General features: G+C 47.4%; 1 protein-coding gene across 5 annotated transcripts in view; it reads left to right on the top strand.

The window, feature by feature from the left end:
• LOC115115988 (E3 ubiquitin-protein ligase Topors-like) overlaps positions 1-17,543 on the top strand; it is a 32,397-nt gene extending 14,854 nt beyond the window's left edge. For 4 of the 5 annotated variants that reach the window (XM_065022028.1, XM_065022027.1, XM_065022026.1 and 1 more), the window contains exons 6-9: positions 9,002-9,169; positions 9,285-9,428; positions 10,733-12,423; positions 14,673-17,543. In XM_065022028.1, coding sequence (XP_064878100.1) covers positions 9,002-9,169; positions 9,285-9,428; positions 10,733-12,423; positions 14,673-17,022 — 4,353 coding nt within the window. In that variant the 3' untranslated portion in view covers positions 17,023-17,543. The remainder of the gene's footprint in view (positions 1-9,001; positions 9,170-9,284; positions 9,429-10,732; positions 12,424-14,672) is intronic. The other variant, XM_065022029.1, reaches the window with a different exon arrangement.
• Positions 17,544-23,604: the final 6,061 nt, after the last annotated feature.

The raw sequence follows: 23,604 nt of genomic DNA, 5'->3' as shown, positions 1-23,604 counted from the left end.
ATAGAGATGGACTAGGAGATGAAACCCCTCCATAGAGATGGACTGGGAGATGAAACCCCTCCATAGAGATGGACTGGGAGATGAAACCCCTGCATAGAGATGGACTAGGAGATGAAACCCCTCCATGGAGATGGACTGGGAGATGACACCCCTCCATGGAAATGGACTGGGAGATGACACCCCTCCATAGAGATGGACTGGGAGATGACACCCCTCCATAGAGATGGACTGGGAGATGAAACCCCTGCATAGAGATGAGATGACACCCCTCCATGGAGATGGACTAGGAGATGAAACCCCTCCATGGAGATGGACTGGGAGATGACACCCCTCCATGTAGATGGACTGGGAGATGACACCCCTCCATGTAGATGGACTGGGAGATGACACCCCTCCATGTAGATGGACTGGGAGATGACACCCCTCCATGTAGACCATAGAGATGGACTGGGAGATGAAACCCCTCCATAGAGATGGACTGGGAGATGAAACCCCTCCATAGAGATGAAACCCCTCCATAGAGATGGACTGGGAGATGAAACCCCTCCATAGAGATGGACTGGGAGATGAAACCCCTCCATAGAGATGGACTGGGAGATGAAACCCCTGCATAGAGATGGACTAGGAGATGAAACCCCTCCATGGAGATGGACTGGGAGATGACACCCCTCCATGGAGATGGACTGGGAGATGACACCCCTCCATAGAGATGGACTGGGAGATGACACCCCTCCATAGAGATGGACTGGGAGATGAAACCCCTCCATAGAGATGGACTGGGAGATGACACCCCTCCATGGAGATGGACTGGGAGATGAAACCCCTCCATAGAGATGGACTGGGAGATGACACCACTCCATAGAGATGAAACCCCTCCATGTAGATGGACTGGGAGATGAAACCCCTCCATAGAGATGGACTGGGAGATGAAACCCCTGCATAGAGATGGACTAGGAGATGAAACCCCTCCATAGAGATGGACTGGGAGATGAAACCCCTGCATAGAGATGGACTAGGATATGACACCCCTCCATGGAGATGGACTGGGAGATGAAACCCCTCCATAGAGATGGACTGTGAGATGAAACCCCTGCATAGAGATGGACTAGGAGATGAAACCCCTCCATAGAGATGGACTGGGAGATGAAACCCCTCCATAGAGATGAAACCCCTCCATAGAGATGGACTGGGAGATGACACCCCTCCATAGAGATGAAACCCCTCCATGTAGACCATAGAGATGGACTGGGAGATGAAACCCCTCCATAGAGATGGACTGGGAGATGACACCCCTTCATGGAGATGGACTGGGAGATGAAACCCCTCCATAGAGATGGACTGGGAGATGACACCCCTCCATAGAGATGGACTGGGAGATGAAACCCCTCCATAGAGATGGACTGGGAGATGACACCCCTCCATGGAGATGGACTGGGAGATGAAACCCCTCCATAGAGATGAAACCCCTCCATAGAGATGGACTGGGAGATGAAACCCCTCCATAGAGATGGACTGGGAGATGAAACCCCTCCATAGAGATGAAACCCCTCAATAGAGATGGACTGGGAGATGGACTGGAAGATGGACTGGGAGATGAAACCCCTCCATGTAGATGGACTCGGCGATGAAACCCCTCCATAGAGATGGACTGGGAGATGACACCCCTCCATAGAGATGGACTGGGAGATGACACCCCTCCATAGAGATGGACTGGGAGATGAAACCCCTCCATAGAGATGGACTGGGAGATGACACCCCTCCATAGAGATGGACTGGGAGATGAAACCCCTCCATGTAGATGGACTAGGAGATGAAACCCCTCCATAGAGATGGACTGGGAGATGAAACCCCTCCATAGAGATGGGCTGGGAGATGACACCCCTCCATAGAGATGGACTGGGAGATGAAACCCCTCCATAGAGATGGACTGGGAGATGAAACCCCTCCATAGAGATGAGATGAAACCCCTCCATAGAGATGGACTGGGAGATGAAACCCCTCCATAGAGATGGACTGGGAGATGAAACCCCTCCATGTAGATTGACTGGGAGATGAAACCCCTCCATGTAGATGGACTAGGAGATGAAACCCCTCCATGTAGATGGACTGGGAGATGAAACCCCTCCATGTAGATGGACTGGGAGATGAAACCCCTCCATGTAGATGGACTGGGAGATGACACCCCTCCATAGAGATGGACTGGGAGATGACACCACTCCATAGAGATGTATTGGGAGATGACACCACTCCATAGAGATGAAACCCCTCCATAGAGATGGACTGGGAGATGACACCACTCCATAGAGATGGACTGGGAGATGAAACCCCTCCATAGAGATGGACTAGGAGATGACACCCCTCCATAGAGATGGACTGGGAGATGAAACCCCTCCATAGAGATGGACTAGGAGATGACACCCCTCCATAGAGATGGACTGGGAGATGAAACCCCTCCATGTAGATGGACTGGGAGATGAAACCCCTCCATAGAGATGGACTGAGAGATGAAACCCCTCCATAGAGATGGACTGGGAGATGAAACCCCTCCATAGAGATGGACTGGGAGATGAAACCCCTGCATAGAGATGGACTAGGAGATGAAACCCCTCCATAGAGATGGACTGGGAGATGAAACCCCTGCATAGAGATGGACTAGGAGATGACACCCCTCCATGGAGATGGACTGGGAGATGACACCCCTCCATAGAGATGGACTGGGAGATGAAACCCCTGCATAGAGATGGACTAGGAGATGAAACCCCTCCATAGAGATGGACTGGGAGATGAAACCCCTGCATAGAGATGGACTGGGAGATGAAACCCCTCCATAGAGATGGACTGGGAGATGAAACCCCTCCATAGAGATGGACTGGGAGATGAAACCCCTCCATAGAGATGGACTGGGAGATGACACCCCTCCATAGAGATGAAACCCCTCCATGTAGACCATAGAGATGGACTGGGAGATGAAACCCCTCCATAGAGATGGACTGGGAGATGACACCCCTCCATGGAGATGGACTGGGAGATGAAACCCCTCCATAGAGATGGACTGGGAGATGACACCCCTCCATAGAGATGGACTGGGAGATGAAACCCCTCCATAGAGATGGACTGGGAGATGACACCCCTCCATGGAGATGGACTGGGAGATGAAACCCCTCCATAGAGATGGACTGGGAGATGAAACCCCTCCATAGAGATGGACTGGGAGATGAAACCCCTCCATAGAGATGAAACCCCTCAATAGAGATGGACTGGGAGATGGACTGGGAGATGGACTGGAAGATGGACTGGGAGATGAAACCCCTCCATGTAGATGGACTGGGCGATGAAACCCCTCCATAGAGATGGACTGGGAGATGACACCCCTCCATAGAGATGGACTGGGAGATGACACCCCTCCATAGAGATGGACTGGGAGATGAAACCCCTCCATGTAGACCATAGAGATGGACTGGGAGATGACACCCCTCCATAGAGATGGACTGGGAGATGAAACCCCTCCATGTAGATGGACTAGGAGATGAAACCCCTCCATAGAGATGGACTGGGAGATGAAACCCCTCCATAGAGATGGACTGGGAGATGACACCCCTCCATAGAGATGGACTGGGAGATGACACCCCTCCATAGAGATGGACTGGGAGATGAAACCCCTCCATAGAGATGGACTGGGAGATGAAACCCCTCCATAGAGATGAGATGAAACCCCTCCATAGAGATGGACTGGGAGATGAAACCCCTCCATAGAGATGGACTGGGAGATGAAACCCCTCCATGTAGATGGACTGGGAGATGAAACCCCTCCATGTAGATGGACTAGGAGATGAAACCCCTCCATGTAGATGGACTGGGAGATGGACTGGGAGATGAAACCCCTCCATAGAGATGGACTGGGAGATGAAACCCCTCCATAGAGATGGACTGGGAGATGAAACCCCTCCATAGAGATGGACTGGGAGATGAAACCCCTCCATGTAGATGGACTGGGAGATGAAACCCCTCCATGTAGATGGATGGGAGATGAACCCCTCCATAGAGATGGATGGGAGGAAACCCTCCATAGAGATGAGATGAAACCCTCCATAGAGATGGACTGGGAGATGAAACCCCTCCATGTAGATGGACTGGGAGATGAAACCCCTCCATGTAGATGGACTAGAGATGGAGATGGGGAGATGAAACCCCTCCATAGAGATGGACTGGGAGATGAAACCCCTCCATAGAGATGGACTGGGAGACCCCTCCCTGGGAGATGAAACCCCTCCATGTAGACCATAGAGATGGACTGGGAGATGACACCCCTCCATAGAGATGGACTGGGAGATGAAACCCTCCATGTAGATGGATAGGAGGAAACCCCTCCATAGAGATGGACTGGGAGATGAAACCCCTCCATAGAGATGGACTGGGAGATGACACCCCTCCATAGAGATGGACTGGGAGATGACACCCCTCCATAGAGATGGACTGGGAGATGAAACCCCTCCATAGAGATGGACTGGGAGATGAAACCCCTCCATAGAGATGAGATGAAACCCCTCCATAGAGATGGACTGGGAGATGAAACCCCTCCATAGAGATGGACTGGGAGATGAAACCCCTCCATGTAGATGGACTGGGAGATGAAACCCCTCCATGTAGATGGACTAGGAGATGAAACCCCTCCATGTAGATGGACTGGGAGATGGACTGGGAGATGAAACCCCTCCATAGAGATGGACTGGGAGATGAAACCCCTCCATAGAGATGGACTGGGAGATGAAACCCCTCCATAGAGATGGACTGGGAGATGAAACCCCTCCATGTAGATGGACTGGGAGATGAAACCCCTCCATGTAGATGGACTGGGAGATGAAACCCCTCCATAGAGATGGACTGGGAGATGAAACCCCTCCATAGAGATGAGATGAAACCCCTCCATAGAGATGGACTGGGAGATGAAACCCCTCCATGTAGATGGACTGGGAGATGAAACCCCTCCATGTAGATGGACTAGGAGATGAAACCCCTCCATGTAGATGGACTGGGAGATGAAACCCCTCCATAGAGATGGACTGGGAGATGAAACCCCTCCATAGAGATGGACTGGGAGATGAAACCCCTCCATGTAGATGGACTGGGAGATGAAACCCCTCCATGTAGATGGACTGGGAGATGAAACCCCTCCATAGAGATGGACTGGGAGATGAAACCCCTCCATAGAGATGGACTGGGAGATGAAACCCCTCCATAGAGATGGACTGGGAGATGAAACCCCTCCATAGAGATGGACTGAGAGATGAAACCCCTCCATGGAGATGGACTGGGAGATGAAACCCCTCCATAGAGATGGACTGGGAGATGAAACCCCTCCATAGAGATGGACTGGGAGATGAAACCCCTCCATGGAGATGGACTGGGAGATGAAACCCCTCCATAGAGATGGACTGGGAGATGAAACCCCTCCATGGAGATGGACTGGGAGATGAAACCCCCTCCATGTAGATGGAATAGGAGATGGAGTCCTAGACTATATCATGTTATTGTTCATTCCTATAATACAGTATCAACAGTAGTCCTAGACTATATCATGTTATTATTCATTCCTATAATACAGTATCAACATTAATATTTTTTAGTAGAGGAGGCGTGTAAAGGCCCATAATAGTGATGTCAATTACAACAGTGTTGTGACGCTCCACACAGGGTGTTGAGCAATTGTATATAGCCTCCACATTGACTCTGTACCATAACACCCTGTATATAGGCTCCACATTGACTCTGTACCGGTACACCCTGTATATAGCCTCCACATTGACTCTGTACCGTAGTAGGATATAGTACCATAGTAGGATATAGTACCATAGTAGGATATAGTACCATAGTAGGATATAGTACCATAACAGGATATAGTACCATAACAGGATATAGTAACATAGTAGGATATAGTACCATAACAGGATATAGTACCATAGTAGGATATAGTACCATAGTAGGATATAGTACCATAGCAGGATATAGTACCATAGCAGGATATAGTACCATAGCAGGATATAGTGCCATAACAGGATATAGTACCATAGCAGGATATAGTACCATAGCAGGATATAGTACCATAGTAGGATATAGTACCATAGTAGGATATAGTACCATAGCAGGATATCATAGCAGGATATAGTACCATAGCCGGATATAGTACCATAGTAGGATATAGTACCATAGGATATAGTACCATAGTAGGATATAGTACCATATTAGGATATAGTACCATAGTAGGATATAGTACCATAACAGGATATAGTACCATAACAGGATATAGTACCATAGTAGGATATAGTACCATAGTAGGATATAGTACCATAGCAGGATATAGTACCATAGCAGGATATAGTGCCATAACAGGATATAGTACATAGCAGGATATAGTACCATAGTAGGATATAGTACCATAGTAGGATATAGTACCATAGTAGGATATAGTACCATAGCAGGATATCATAGCAGGATATAGTACCATAGCCGGATATAGTACCATAGTAGGATATAGTACCATAGGATATAGTACCATAGTAGGATATAGTACCATATTAGGATATAGTACCATAGTAGGATATAGTACCATAGTAGGATATAGTACCATAGTAGGATATAGTACCATAACAGGATATAGTACCATAGTAGGATATAGTACCATAGTATATAGTACCATAGTAGGATATAGTACCATAACAGGATATAGTACCATAACAGGATATAGTACCATAGTAGGATATAGTACCATAACAGGATATAGTACCATAACAGGATATAGTACCATAACAGGATATAGTACCATAACAGGATATAGTACCATAGTAGGATATAGTACCATAGTAGGATATAGTACCATAACAGGATATAGTACCATAACAGGATATAGTACCATAGTAGGATATAGTACCATAACAGGATATAGTACCATAGTAGGATATAGTACCATAACAGGATATAGTACCATAACAGAATATAGTACCATAGCAGGATATAGTACCATAGTAGGATATAGTACCATAGTAGGATATAGTACCATAGTAGGATATAGTACCATAGCAGGATATCATAGCAGGATATAGTACCATAGCCGGATATAGTACCATAGTAGGATATAGTACCATAGGATATAGTACCATAGTAGGATATAGTACCATATTAGGATATAGTACCATAACAGGATATAGTACCATAACAGGATATAGTACCATAGTAGGATATAGTACCATAGTAGGATATAGTACCATAGTAGGATATAGTACCATAGTAGGATATAGTACCATAACAGGATATAGTACCATAGTAGGATATAGTACCATAGTATATAGTACCATAGTAGGATATAGTACCATAACAGGATATAGTACCATAGTAGGATATAGTACCATAACAGGATATAGTACCATAACAGGATATAGTACCATAGTAGGATATAGTACCATAGTAGGATATAGTACCATAACAGGATATAGTACCATAACAGGATATAGTACCATAACAGGATATAGTACCATAACAGGATATAGTACCATAACAGGATATAGTACCATAACAGGATATAGTACCATAACAGGATATAGTACCATAACAGGATATAGTACCATAGTAGGATATAGTACCATAGTAGGATATAGTACCATAACAGGATATAGTACCATAACAGGATATAGTACCATAGTAGGATATAGTACCATAACAGGATATAGTACCATAGTAGGATATAGTACCATAACAGGATATAGTACCATAACAGGATATAGTACCATAGTAGGATATAGTACCATAACAGGATATAGTACCATAACAGAATATAGTACCATAACAGGATATAGTACCATAACAGGATATAGTACCATAGTAGGATATAGTACCATAGGATATAGTACCATAGTAGGATATAGTACCATAACAGGATATAGTACCATAACAGGATATAGTACCATAGTAGGATATAGTACTATAACAGGATATAGTACCATAGTAGGATATAGTACCATAACAGGATATAGTACCATAGTAGGATATAGTACCATAGCAGGATATAGTACCATAGCAGGATATAGTACCAAAGGATATAGTACCATAGTAGGATATAGTACCATAACAGGATATAGTACCATAGAAGGATATAGTACCATAGTAGGATATAGTACCATAACAGGATATAGTACCATAGTAGGATATAGTACCATAACAGGATATAGTACCTTAACAGGATATAGTACCATAGCAGGATATAGTACCATAGTAGGATATAGTACCATAGCAGGATATAGTACCATAGTAGGATATAGTACCATAGGATATAGTACCATAGTAGGATATAGTACCATATTAGGATATAGTACCATATTAGGATATAGTACCATAACAGGATATAGTACCATAGTAGGATATAGTACCATAACAGGATATAGTACCATAGTAGGATATAGTACCATAGTAAGATATAGTACCATAACAGGATATAGTACCATAATAGGATATAGTACCATAGTAGGATATAGTACCATAACAGGATGTAGTACCATAACAGGATATAGTACCATAGTAGGATATAGTACCATAGTAGGATATAGTACTATAGTAAGATATAGTACCATAGTAGGATATAGTACCATAACAGGATATAGTACCATAGCAGGATATAGTACCATAGTAGGATATAGTACCATAACAGGATATAGTACCATAGCAGGATATAGTACCATAGTAGGATATAGTACCATAACAGGATATAGTACCATAGCAGGATATAGTACCATAGTAGGATATAGTACCATAGTAGGATATAGTACCATAGTAGGATATAGTACCATAGTAGGATATAGTAGATGAATACTTATAAACTCAGCAAAGAAAAACGTCCTCACTGTCAAATGCGTTTATTTTTCAGCAAACTAAACATGTTTTGAGTCTGCATATTTGATTAATTGAAACTTCGACCTTTAACCCTTGACCTTTAACCCTTGACCCCTGGTTACAGCGGGAGCTGACGGTGCTGTACGGCGCCCACGGCTCGTTGGTCAACATCGTCCAACGCATCATCACCTCGCGAATCGCACGTCACGACATGGAGGGAGGGGGTGGGGCCATCCAGGACGAACTCCGTCCCTTCCTGCTGGCGAGGACTGATCACTTCCTTCACGAGCTTGTGAGCGCACACACACACACACACACACACACACACACACACACACTCTCTCCCTAAACCAATCACACACACTCACTCACACCCTCACTAACCTTTGTGTGTCTCACCCCCCCAGATCAGTTTTGCACGTTCCCCTCTCAGTATGGAAGTGTACGACCAGCTGTCCATCTACGACCCTCCAGCGCCGTCCTACGAGGACAGGATGACATCATCATCTAGCGACACTGACGACTCTGTCATCGCCATTTCGGATGAAGAGGTTTTTTTTTTATTACTTGTTTTTAAATAGTTGTTTTCACCCCTTGAGAGAAGAGTTGGTGAGTAAGTAATGTCACTGTACTGTGGACAATACGCTGTATCCTTTCGATTTGAGGAGGAAAAGGTAGGTATTTCCCCTCGGGAATATGTCTGTCTAGGAAGAGGAAGGATGGTATTTCCCCTCGGGAATATGTCTATCTAGGAAGAGGAAGGATGGTATTTCCCCTCGGGAATATGTCTGTCTAGGAAGAGGAAGGATGGTATTTCCCCTCGGGAATATGTCTGTCTAGGAAGAGGAAGGATGATATTTCCCCTCAGGAATATGTCTATCTAGGATGATATTTCCCCTCAGGAATATGTCTGTCTAGGATGATATTTCCCCTCAGGAATATGTCTATCTAGGATGATATTTCCCCTCAGGAATATGTCTGTATAGGAAGAGGAAGGATGATATTTCCCCTCAGGAATATGTCTGTCTAGGAAGAGGAAGGATGGTATTTCCCCTCGGGAATATGTCTATCTAGGAAGAGGAAGGATGATATTTCCCCTCAGGAATATGTCTATCTAGGATGATATTTCCCCTCAGGAATATGTCTGTCTAGGATGATATTTCCCCTCAGGAATATGTCTATCTAGGATGATATTTCCCCTCAGGAATATGTCTGTATAGGAAGAGGAAGGATGGTATTTCCCCTCGGGAATATGTCTATCTAGGAAGAGGAAGGATGGTATTTCCCCTCAGGAATATGTCTGTCTAGGAAGAGGAAGGATGATATTTCCCCTCAGGAATATGTCTGTCTAGGAAGATATATCCCCTCAGGAATATGTCTATCTAGGATGATATTTCCCCTCAGGAATATGTCTATCTAGGAAGAGGAAGGATGATATTTCCCCTCAGGAATATGTCTATCTAGGAAGAGGAAGGATGATATTTCCCCTCAGGAATATGTCTATCTAGGAAGATATTTCCCCTCAGGAATATGTTTGTCTAGGAAGAGGAAGGATGATATTTCCCCTCAGGAATATGTCTGTCTAGGAAGAGGAAGGATGATATTTCCCCTCAGGAATATGTCTGTCTAGGAAGAGGAAGGATGATATTTCCCTCAGGAATATGTCTGTCTAGGAAGAGGAAGGATGATATTTCCCTCAGGAATATGTCTGTCTAGGAAGAGGAAGGATGATATTTCCCCTCAGGAATATGTCTGTCTAGGAAGAGGAAGGATGATATTTCCCTCAGGAATATGTCTGTCTAGGAAGAGGAAGGATGATATTTCCCCTCAGGAATATGTTTGTCTGTCTATCTAGGAAGAGGAAGGAGGGTCGGAGGGAGAACGAGAGAGACGGCCGGTGTCGGTAGCAGGAAGTAGCGCTCTGAGCCAATCCGCTTGGGACGATGAAACACCAGGACCCTCCTACTCTACAGCTGAGCCGTCCCAATCCCCCATGCCGCTGTCGATCAGCCCAGGGGGGAGGGACTCTGGTCCAGCGGGAGCTAATCAGAATCCTGCTCTGGACATGACAGCGGCAGGGAATGGAGAGAGGGTTGAGGAGGGAGGAGAGGAAGAGGAGGGGGAACAATGTATGATAGTAGGGTTTGTTAAAGCCATGGCTGAGAGAACTCCTGAACTGGTCCAACTCTCCTCTGACCCCTCAGACGAAGAGGGGGAGAAACAGGAGACGAAAGAGACTGTTCCCCAAACGGCGTTAACCCCTCTCTCTCTCGTTGTCCCTCCCCTCTCCATTCCAGTTCCCCCCATGTCTCTGTTTAAAAACACCAGCACAGAGAGACAGGGAGGAGGGGGGGAGAGACAGGGAGGAGGGGGGGAAAGAGGACTGGGAGTAAGACATCTAGACAGAGAGAGAGAGCAGGTAGAAGAGAGACTCCTCTATTGCCCTCTAGGGGAGAGAAGGGAGGGCAGACACCGAGAGCGGTCGTGTTCAGGATCGCGGTCCAGAAGCAGACATCGGTCAGCGAGCGTTTGGTCGCGGTCCGGTCAGTCCAGGAGTTCTGAACGGAGCTGGTCAGCACGGAGCCCCGTGTCTGTACGGAGCGACGACAGCCAGGAACGGCGCCGGAAGAGACGGGCGAGAGAGCGGGAGAAAAGGAGACAGGAGAAAGGAAGAGGCTCCCACGACAGAGGCTCCCACGACAGAGGCTCCCACGACAGAGGCTCCCACGACAGAGGCTCCCACGACAGAGGCTCCCACGACAGAGGCTCCCACGACAGAGGCTCCCACGACAGAGGCTCCCATAGACAACACAGCAGAGGGCACAGGAGAGAGACCAGTGGAGGAAGTGAGAGGAGCAGAGGTAGAGAAAGAGAAAGGATTCCATATGAACCAGCCAGGTCCCAATATTCTAACACAGGAATATTCTTTAGTCCGGAAAACAGCGTCCTATCCCATTCCCCGTCCTTATCCCGGAGTAGCCAGCGAGGACCAGAATCTCCTGGGGAACACCGGCATTCCCGGTCCTCTGACAGCCTCTCTTCCTCCAGCTCCCTGTCCCATCTCTCTGCACACAGACAGCATTCCCGACATTCCCCACGCTCCGACAAGCCGGGAGGGAAGAGGAAATATAAGACACGGCATCTGGAAGACCCTTCCTGGGAGCCATCCGGCTCTGCACGGAGAGAGAGGGGGCGAGGGGGGGAGCGAGAGAGGGGGCGAGGGGGGACAGAGGCCACCGCTAGCCCCCGGAAGAGCAGAGGCAGTCTGGAAGACCCTTCCTGGGAGCCATCCAGCTCTGCACGGAGAGAGAGGGGGCGAGGGGGTGAGCGAGAGAGGGGGCGAGGGGGGACAGAGGCCACCGCTAGCCCCCGGAAGAGCAGAGGCAGTCTGGAAGACCCTTCCTGGGAGCCATCCAGCTCTGCACGGAGAGAGAGGGGGCGAGGGGGTGAGCGAGAGAGGGGGCGAGGGGGTGAGCGAGAGAGGGGGCGAGGCGGGACAGAGGCCACCGCTAGCCCCCGGAAGAGCAGAGGCAGTCTGGAAGAGAGGTGAGGAGGACTGGGTCTTGGAGAGGGTCTAGTCTATACCATAACATACTGGAGAAATGTTACCTTATTCCTTATATTCAGAAAGTATTCAGACCCCTTGACTTTTTCCACATTTTGTTACGTTACAGCCTTATTCTAAAATGGATTAAATAAAACATCCTCATCAATCTACAGAAAATACCCCATAATGACATCACAATACCCCATAATGACATCACAATACCCCATAATGACATCACAATACCTCATCACAAAGCGGAAACAGCATTAAAATACAACATTAAAATACCTTATTTCCGCAAGTATTCAGACCCTTTGCTATGAGACTCTAAATTGAGCTCAGGTGCATCTTGTTTCCATTGATCATCCTTGAGATTTTTCTACTACCAGATTGGAGTCCACCTGTGGTAAATTCAATTGATTGGACATGATTGCACACACCTGTCTATATAAGGTCCCACGGGTGACAGTGCATGTCAGAGCAAAAACCAAGACATGAGGTTGAAGGAATTGTCCGTAGAGCTCAGAGACAGGATTGTGTTGAGACACAGATCTGGGGAAGGGTACCAAAACATTTCTGCAGCATTGAAGGTCCCCAAGAACACAATGGCCTCCATCATTCTTAAATGGAAGAAATTTGGAACCACCAAGACTCTTCCTAGAGCTGGCCGCCCGGCCAAAATGAGGAATCAGGGGAGAAGGTCCTTGGTCAGGTAGGTGACCAAGAACCTGATGCTTACTCTGACAGAGCTTCAGAGTTTCTGTGAACATGGGTGTCCTTCTGGAAGGTTCTCCCATCTCTGCAGCACTCCACCAATCAGACCTTTCTGGTAGAGTGGCCAGACGGAAGCCACTATTCAGTAAAAGGCACATGACAGCCCGCTTGGAGTTTGCCAAAAGTCACCTGAAGGACTCAGACCATGAGAAGCAAGACTCTGGTCTGATGAAACCAATATTGAACTCTTTGGCTTGAATGCCAAGCTTCACATCTGGAGGAAACATGGCACGATCCCTACGGTGAAGCATGGTGGTGGCAGCATCATGTCTGGAGGAAACCTGGCACCATCCCTATGGTGAAGCATGGTGGTGGCAGCGTCATGCTGTGGGGAAGTTTTTCAGCGGCAGGGACTGGGAGACTAGTCAGGATCGAGGGAAAGATGAACAGAACAAAGTACAGAGAGATCCTTTATGAAAACCTGCTCCAGAGCGCTCAGGACCTCAGACTGGGGCGAAGGTTCACCTTCCAACAGGACAACGACCCTAAGCACACAGCCAAGACAACGCAGGAGTGGCTTCGGGACAAGTCTCTGAATGTCCTTGAGTGGCCCAGTCAGAGCCCGGACTTGAACCCGATCGAACATCTCTGGAGAGACCTGAAAATAGCTGTGCAGCGACGCTCCCCATCCAACCTGACAGAGCTTGAGAGGATCTGCAGAGAAGAATGGGAGAAACTCCCCAAATACAGATGTGCCAAGCTGGTAGCGTCATACCCAAGAAGACTGGAGGCTGTAATCGCTGCCAAAGGTGCTTCAACAAAGTACTGAGTAAAGGGTCTGAATACTTATGTAAATGTGATATTTCAGATATTATTTTTTATAAATTAACAATTTTGAAAAACCTGTTTTTGCTTTGAGGGGAAAAATGGTTTTAATCCATTTTAGAATAAGGCTGTAAACTAACAATGTGAAAAAAAGTCAAGATGTCTTTCTGAAGGCACTACCTAGGGCACTACTTTAGACCAGAGCCCTGTGGGTAGTGTGCTACTTTAGACCAGAGCCCTGTGGGTAGTCTGCTACTTTAGACCAGAGCCCTGTGGGTAGTGTACTACTTTAGACCAGAGCCCTATGGGTAGTGTACTACTTTAGACCAAAGCCCTATGGGTAGTGTGCTACTTTAGACCAGAGCCCTATGGGTAGTGTGCCTCGTGGACCCCACGAGGTCCAGAGCCTGCTGGTTTTCTGTTCTACCTGATATTTAATTGCGATCAGTCCCTGATTTAGAGGGGAACAATGAATAAATGTGATATTTAATTGCGGTCAGTCCCTGATTTAGAGGGGAACAATGAATAAATGTGATATTTAATTGTAAAATGGAACTGGCTTGGCGGTCCAAAAGGTTTATTGTTATTATTATTATTTTATTTGTTATTTGGTACTTGGCCACTGTTGATTTGTATTCCTAACAAATGTCTCCTGTAGTGTGTTCTCACTAGGTAGGTTATCTCTGACTCTGTGTCCGTCCGTCCCCAGTGTGAAGAAGAGGAGACGTCAGTCCCGCAGCCCCAGTGTCGAAATCATCTATGAAGGCATGACCGTGACCACTGCTAGCCCCTTACGACCCAAACACAACCACAAACGCGACGGCAAACACCGGAGAAAACAACGTCACGACCGCACCCTCCAACGCTCTCCCATGGTCATCACTATAGACAGCGACAGTGACAACAAACACGCGGTCCAAACGACCAGTCTGGTAGACGACCGCGCTCTGGATTTCTCTGACCGTTCTTTGAAACTGCCTGGTCTTCCACTAGGCGGCCACAACCTGGACGTGGGGGTTGATATCAGTGATTTCGCGGTCGATGTTCTCGGCCGTTCTCTGAGCGTTTCGGACCATAACTCGGACATTGACCACAATGACGGAATCGACCATAAAACGGAGCTCGATGACGACTGTGTGGTTGACGTTTCTGTCAACGTCAAGGACCGCGTTCTGAACACAAACACTAATGCAAATGCGGTCGACCGTCCCCAGGACGCAGACGGTTATGTTCTCCCCCAGGTCAATCTTACCTGTGACCCTGGGGTCGCGACCTCTGACTCTCATCTCCTAGCGACCATCCTAAAGGACCTAGAACACATCACACTCCCGAACCTGAACCCAGACCCTAACCACAGCCGTAATTCAACCACACCGGACCACAGAGAGAACGCCAGGGAGAACGCCAGAGAGAACGCCAGGGAGAACGCCTGGCCGGCCAGGGAGAACGCCAGAGAGAATGCCAGGAAGAACGCCAGGGAGAACACCTGGCCGGCCAGAGAGGATGCCAGGGAGAACGCCTGGACGGCCAGAGAGAACGCCTGGCCGGCCAGGGAGAACGCCAGAGAGAACGCCAGGGAGAACGCACCGACTCCCTGGTCCTCTGAGGGAGAGACTAACTTCAACAGCCCTGTTTCACCTTCAGCCAATCACTCTCCGAGTTCTGAATCATTCACAGACAACCACTCTGCTAGTCCTTTATCTCCTGTAGGTCAACCTGCTAGTCCTATATCTCCTGTAGGTCACCCTGCTAGTCCTATATCTCCTGTAGGTTACCCTGCTAGTCCTATATCTCCTGTAGGTCACCCTGCTAGTCCTATATCTCCTGTAAGTCACTCTGCTAGTCCTATATCTCCTGTAGGTCACCCTGCTAGTCCTATATCTCCTGTAGGTCACCCTGCTAGTCCTATATCTCCTGTAGGTCACCCTACTAGTCCTATATCTCCTGTAGGTCACCCTGCTAGTCCTATATCTCCTGTAAGTCACTCTGCTAGTCCTATATCTCCTCTAAGTTACTCTGCTAGTCCTATATCTCCTGTAGTTCACCCTACTAGTCCTATATCTCCTATAGGTCACCCTGCTAGTCCTATATCTCCTGTAAGTCACTCTGCTAGTCCTATATCTCCTGTAGGTCACCCTGCTAGTCCTATATCTTCTATAGGTCACCCTGCTAGTCCTATATCTCCTGTAGGTCACCCTACTAGTCCTATATCTCCTGTAAGTCACTCTGCTAGTCCTATATCTCCTGTAGGTCACCCTGCTAGTCCTATATCTCCTATAGGTCACCCTGCTAGTTCTATATCTCCTGTAGGTCACCCTACTAGTCCTATATCTCCTGTAAGTCACTCTGCTAGTCCTATATCTCCTGTAGGTCACCCTGCTAGTCCTATATCTCCTGTAAGTCACCCTGCTAGTCCTAGATCTCCTCTCGGTCACTCTGACAGTCCTATATCTCCTATAGGTTACTCTGCTGGTCCTATAGGTCACTCTGCTGGTCCTGTAGGTCACTCTGCTGTTCGTATAGGTCACTCTGCTGTTCTTATAGGTCACTTTGCTGATCCTATAGGTCACTCTGCCAGTCCTGTACATCACAACTCTAGTGCAGTATCACCCATTGTCCACCATTCTAACAGTCCTTTATCATCACCCATAGCTGGCTCTATATCGGTAGAAAACCCCCGCTTACCTTCTAGCACTGGGTCATCTGTATCGGCCAGTCCTGTATCGGCCAGGCATGATCAGGAGGGGCCTGAATCGGCCAGGCGTGATCAAGAGGGGCCTGTATCGGCCAGGCGTGATCAGGAGGGGCCTGTATCGACCAGGCGTGATCAGGAGGGGCCTGTATCGACCAGGCGTGATCAGGAGGGGCCTGTATCGACCAGGCGTGATCAGGAGGGGCCTGTATCGACCAGGCGTGATCAGGAGGGGCCTGTATCGACCAGGCGTGATCAGGAGGGGCCTGTATCGACCAGGCGTGATCAGGAGGGGCCTGTATCGACCAGGCGTGATCAGGAAGGGCCTGTATCGACCAGGCGTGATCAGGAGGGGCCTGTACACTAACACGGTATACAGCACTGACTGATCACCTGGACACACACACTATTACATGAACTGCCCCACACACACACACACACTTGAACTGCCCCACACACACACACACTTGAACTGCCACACACACACACACACACTTGAACTGCCACACACACACACACACACTTGAACTGCCACACACACACACACACACACTTGAACTGCCACACACACACACACACACACACTTGAACTGACACACACACACACACACTTGAACTGCCACACACACACACACACACACACACACTTGAACTGCCACACACACACACACACACACACACTTGAACTGCCACACACACACTTGAACTGCCACACACACGCACACACACACTTGAACTGCCCCACACACACACACACCATTTGAATATGCTGAGGTTGTTTAACATTATTTGATTTGAAACCTGTTGTCTTCTACAAAATGGACTCGAATGAAACTAATTTTCTGCAGGAAAAAAAAACAAATAAAATCACATTTGACGATAAATTTATTTTATTTTGTTACGTTTGATCATTTTGATAGGGAATAGGGCCCTGGTAAGGTAGTGGACTATATATAGGGAATAGGGCCCTGGTAAGGTAGTGGACTATATATAGGGAATAGGGCCCTGGTAAGGTAGTGGACTATATATAGGGAATAGGGCCCTGGTAAGGTAGTGGACTATATAGGGCCCTGGTAAGGTAGTGGACTATATATAGGGAATAGGGCCCTGGTAAGGTAGTGGACTATATATAGGGAATAGGGCCCTGGTAAGGTAGTGGACTATATATAGGAATATAGGCCCTGGTAAGGTAGTGGACTATATAGGGAATAGGCCCTGGTAAGGTAGTGGACTATATATAGGGAATAGGGCCCTGGTAAGGTAGTGGACTATATATAGGGAATAGGGCCCTGGTAAGGTAGTGGACTATATATAGGGAATAGGGCCCTGGTAAGGTAGTGGACTATATATAGGGAATAGGGCCCTGGTAAGGTAGTGGACTATATAGGGCCCTGGTAAGGTAGTGGACTAGGGAATAGGGCCCTGGTAAGGTGGTGGAGGGCCTATAGGTAGTGGACTATATAGGAATAGGGCCCTGGTAAGGTAGTGGACTATATATAGGGAATAGGGCCCTGGTAAGGTAGTGGACTATAGGAATAGGGCCCTGGTAAGGTAGTGGACTATATAGGGCCCTGGTAAGGTAGTGGACTATATATAGGGATTAGGGCCCTGGAAAGGTAATGGACTATATATAGGGATTAGGGCCCTGGAAAGGTAATGGACTATATATAGGGAATAGGGCCCTGGTAAGGTAGTGGACTATATATAGGGAATAGGGCCCTGGTAAGGTAGTGGACTATATAGGGCCCTGGTAAGGTAGTGGACTATATATAGGGAATAGGGCCCTGGTAAGGTAGTGGACTATATATAGGGAATAGGGCCCTGGTAAGGTAGTGGACTATATATAGGGAATAGGGCCCTGGTAAGGTAGTGGACTATATATAGGGAATAGGGCCCTGGTAAGGTAGTGGACTATATATAGGGAATAGGGCCCTGGTAAGGTAGTGGACTATATATAGGGAATAGGGCCCTGGTAAGGTAGTGGACTATATATAGGGGAATAGGGCCCTGGTAAGGTAGTGGACTATATATAGGGAATAGGGCCCTGGTAGGTAGTGGGTAAGGTAGTGGACTATATATAGGGAATAGGGCCCTGGTAAGGTAGTGGACTATATAGGGGCCCTGGTAAGGTAGTGGACTAATAGGGCCCTGGTAAGGTAGTGGACTATATATAAGGGGAATAGGGCCCTGGTAAGGTAGTGGACTATATATAGGGAATAGGGCCCTGGTAAGGTAGTGGACTATATATAGGGGGCCCTGGTAAGGTAGTGGACTATATATAGGGAATAGGGCCCTGGTAAGGTAGTGGACTATATATAGGGAATAGGGCCCTGGTAAGGTAGTGGACTATATATAGGAATAGGGCCCTGGTAAGGTAGTGGACTATATATAGGAATGGCCTGGTAAGGTAGTGGGGCCCTGGTAAGGTAGTGGACTATATATAGGGAATAGGGCCCTGGTAAGGTAGTGGACTATATATAGGGAATAGGGCCCTGGTAAGGTAGTGGACTATATATAGGGCCCTGGTAAGGTAGTGGACTATATATAGGGAATAGGTAGTGGACTATATATAGAATAGGGCCCTGGTAAGGTAGTGGACTATATATAGGGAATAGGGCCCTGGTAAGGTAGTGGACTATATATAGGGAATAGGGCCCTGGTAAGGTAGTGGACTATATATAGGGAATAGGGCCCTGGTAAGGTAGTGGACTATATATAGGGAATAGGGTCCCTGGTAAGGTAGTGGACTATATATAGGGAATAGGGCCCTGGTAAGGTAGTGGACTATATATAGGGGAATAGGGCCCTGGTAAGGTAGTGGACTATATATAGGGAATAGGGCCCTGGTAAGGTAGTGGACTATATATAAGGTAGGGAAGGGAATAGGGCCCTGGTAAGGTAGTGGACTATATATAGGGAATAGGGCCCTGGTAAGGTAGTGGACTATATATAGGGAATAGGGCCCTGGTAAGGTAGTGAACTATATATAGGGAATAGGGCCCTGGTAAGGTAGTGGACTATATATAGGGAATAGGGCCCTGGTAAGGTAGTGGACTATATATAGGGAATAGGGCCCTGGTAAGGTAGTGGACTATATATAGGGAATAGGGCCCTGGTAAGGTAGTGGACTATATATAGGGAATAGGGCCCTGGTAAGGTAGTGGACTATATATAGGGAATAGGGCCCTGGTAAGGTAGTGGACTATATAGGGCCCTGGTAAGGTAGTGGACTATATAGGGCCCTGGTAAGGTAGTGGACTATATAGGGCCCTGGTAAGGTAGTGGACTATATATAGGGAATAGGGCCCTGGTAAGGTAGTGGACTATATATAGGGAATAGGGCCCTGGTAAGGTAGTGGACTATATATAGGGAATAGGGCCCTGGTAAGGTAGTGGACTATATAGGGCCCTGGTAAGGTAGTGGACTATATAGGGCCCTGGTAAGGTAGTGGACTATATATAGGGAATAGGGCCCTGGTAAGGTAGTGGACTATATAGGGCCCTGGTAAGGTAGTGGACTATATATAGGGAATAGGGCCCTGGTAAGGTAGTGGACTATATAGGGCCCTGGTAAGGTAGTGGACTATATAGGGCCCTGGTAAGGTAGTGGACTATATATAGGGAATAGGGCCCTGGTAAGGTAGTGGACTATATATAGGGAATAGGGCCCTGGTAAGGTAGTGGACTATATAGGGAATAGGGCCCTGGTAAGGTAGTGGACTATATATAGGGAATAGGGCCCTGGTAAGGTAGTGGACTATATATAGGGAATAGGGCCCTGGACTAAGGTAGTGGACTATATATGGTAAGGGAATAGGGCCCTGGTAAGGTAGTGGACTATATATAGGGAATAGGGCCCTGGTAAGGTAGTGGACTATATATAGGGAATAGGGCCCTGGTAAGGTAGTGGACTATATATAGGGAATAGGGCCCTGGTAAGGTAGTGGACTATATATAGGGAATAGGGCCCTGGTAAGGTAGTGGACTATATAGGGCCCTGGTAAGGTAGTGGACTATATATAGGGAATAGGGCCCTGGTAAGGTAGTGGACTATATATAGGGAATAGGGCCCTGGTAAGGTAGTGGACTATATAGGGAATAGGGCCCTGGTAAGGTAGTGGACTATATATAGGGAATAGGGCCCTGGTAAGGTAGTGGACTATAGGAATATAGGGGGCCCTGGTAAGGTAGTGGACTATATATAGGGAATAGGGCCCTGGTAAGGTAGTGGACTATATATAGGGAATAGGGCCCTGGTAAGGTAGTGGACTATATATAGGGGGAATAGGGCCCTGGTAAGGTAGTGGACTATATATAGGGAATAGGGCCCTGGTAAGGTAGTGGACTATATAGGGCCCTGGTAAGGTAGTGAATAGGGGGCCCTGGTAAGGTAGTGGCCTATATATAGTGGAATAGGGCCCTGGTAAGGTAGTGGACTATATATAGGGAATAGGGCCCTGGTAAGGTAGTGGACTATATAGGGCCCTGGTAAGGTAGTGGACTATATATAGGGAATAGGGCCCTGGTAAGGTAGTGGACTATATAGGGAATAGGGCCCTGGTAAGGTAGTGGACTATATATAGGAATAGGGCCCTGGTAAGGTAGTGGACTGGTAAGGTAGTATATAGGGAATAGGGCCCTGGTAAGGTAGTGGACTATATAGGTAGTGGAATAGGGCCCTGGTAAGGTAGTGGACTATATAGGGAAGGGCCCTGGTAAGGTAGTGGACTATATATAGGGAATAGGGCCCTGGTAAGGTAGTGGACTATATATAGGGAATAGGGCCCTGGTAAGGTAGTGGACTATATAGGAATAGGGCCCTGGTAAGGTAGTGGACTATATAGGGAATAGGGCCCTGGTAAGGTAGTGGACTATATATAGGGAATAGGGCCCTGGTAAGGTAGTGGACTATATATAGGGAATAGGGCCCTGGTAAGGTAGTGGACTATATATATGGTAAGGTAGTGGACTATATATAGGGGGCCCTGGTAAGGTAGTGGACTATATATAGGGAATAGGGCCCTGGTAAGGTAGTGGACTATATATAGGGAATAGGGCCCTGGTAAGGTAGTGGACTATAGGTAGTGGACTATATAGGGCCCTGGTAAGGTAGTGGACTATATATAGGGAATAGGGCCCTGGTAAGGTAGTGGACTATATATAGGGAATAGGGCCCTGGTAAGGTAGTGGACTATATATAGGGAATAGGGCCCTGGTAAGGTAGTGGACTATATATAGGGAATAGGGCCCTGGTAAGGTAGTGGACTATATATAGGGCCCTGGTAAGGTAGTGGACTATATATAGGGGGCCCTGGTAAGGTAGTGGACTATATATAGGGAATAGGGCCCTGGTAAGGTAGTGGACTATATATAGGGAATAGGGCCCTGGTAAGGTAGTGGACTATATATAGGGAATAGGGCCCTGGTAAGGTAGTGGACTATATATAGGGAATAGGGCCCTGGTAAGGTAGTGGACTATATATAGGGAATAGGGCCCCTGGAATAAGGTAGTGGACTATATATAGGGAATAGGGCCCTGGTAAGGTAGTGGACTATATAGGGAATAGGGCCCTGGTAAGGTATGGAATAGGGCCCTGGTAAGGTAGTGCACTATATAGGGAATAGGGCCCTGGTAAGGTAGTGGACTATATATAGGGAATAGGGCCCTGTGGACTATAGGTAGTGGACTATATATAGGGAATAGGGCCCTGGTAAGGTAGTGGACTATATAGGGCCCTGGTAAGGTAGTGGACTATATAGGGCCCTGGTAAGGTAGTGGACTATATAGGGCCCTGGTAAGGTAGTGGACTATATATAGGGAATAGGGCCCTGGTAAGGTAGTGGACTATATAGGGCCCTGGTAAGGTAGTGGACTATATATAGGGAATAGGGCCCTGGTAAGGTAGTGGACTATATATAGGGAATAGGGCCCTGGTAAGGTAGTGGACTATATATATAGTGGAATATAGGGAATAGGGCCCTGGTAAGGTAGTGGACTATATATAGGGCCCTGGTAAGGTAGGACTATATATAGGGAATAGGGCCCTGGTAAGGTAGTGGACTATATATAGGGAATAGGGCCCTGGTAAGGTAGTGGACTATATATAGGGAATAGGGCCCTGGTAAGGTAGTGGACTATATATAGGGAATAGGGCCCTGGTAAGGTAGTGGACTATATATAGGGAATAGGGCCCTAGTGGACTATATAGGGCCCTGGTAAGGTAGTGGACTATATATAGGGCCCTGGTAAGGTAGTGGACTATATATAGGGAATAGGGCCCTGGTAAGGTAGTGGACTATATAGGGAATAGGGCCCTGGTAAGGTAGTGGAATAGGGCCCTGGTAAGGTAGTGGACTATATATAGGGAATAGGGCCCTGGTAAGGTAGTGGACTATATATAGGGAATAGGGCCCTGGTAAGGTAGTGGACTATATAGGGCCCTGGAAAGGTGGTGGACTACATAGGGCCCTGGTAAGGTAGTGGACTATATATAGGGAATAGGGCCCTGGTAAGGTAGTGCACTATATATAGGGAATAGGGCCCTGGTAAGGTAGTGGACTATATAGGGAATAGGGCCCTGGTAAGGTAGTGGACTATATATAGGGAATAGGGCCCTGGTAAGGTAGTGGACTATATATAGGGAATAGGGCCCTGGTAGGTAGGACTATATATAGGGCCCTAGTGGACTATATATAGGGAATAGGGCCCTGGTAAGGTAGTGGACTATATATAGGGAATAGGGCCCTGGTAAGGTAGTGGACTATATAGGGAATAGGGCCCTGGTAAGGTAGTGGACTATATATAGGGAATAGGGCCCTGGTAAGGTAGTGGACTATATATAGGTAGGAATAGGGCCCTGGTAAGGTAGTGGACTATACTATAGGGCCCTGGTAAGGTAGTGGACTATATAGGGCCCTGGTAAGGTAGTGGACTATAGGGAATAGGGCC

The sequence above is a fragment of the Oncorhynchus nerka genome, linkage group LG8, assembly GCF_034236695.1.
Source record: "Oncorhynchus nerka isolate Pitt River linkage group LG8, Oner_Uvic_2.0, whole genome shotgun sequence".
NCBI lineage: Eukaryota > Metazoa > Chordata > Actinopteri > Salmoniformes > Salmonidae > Oncorhynchus > Oncorhynchus nerka.
Note: the sequence above shows the minus strand (reverse complement) of the source record. Positions and strands in the feature narration are given on the sequence as shown.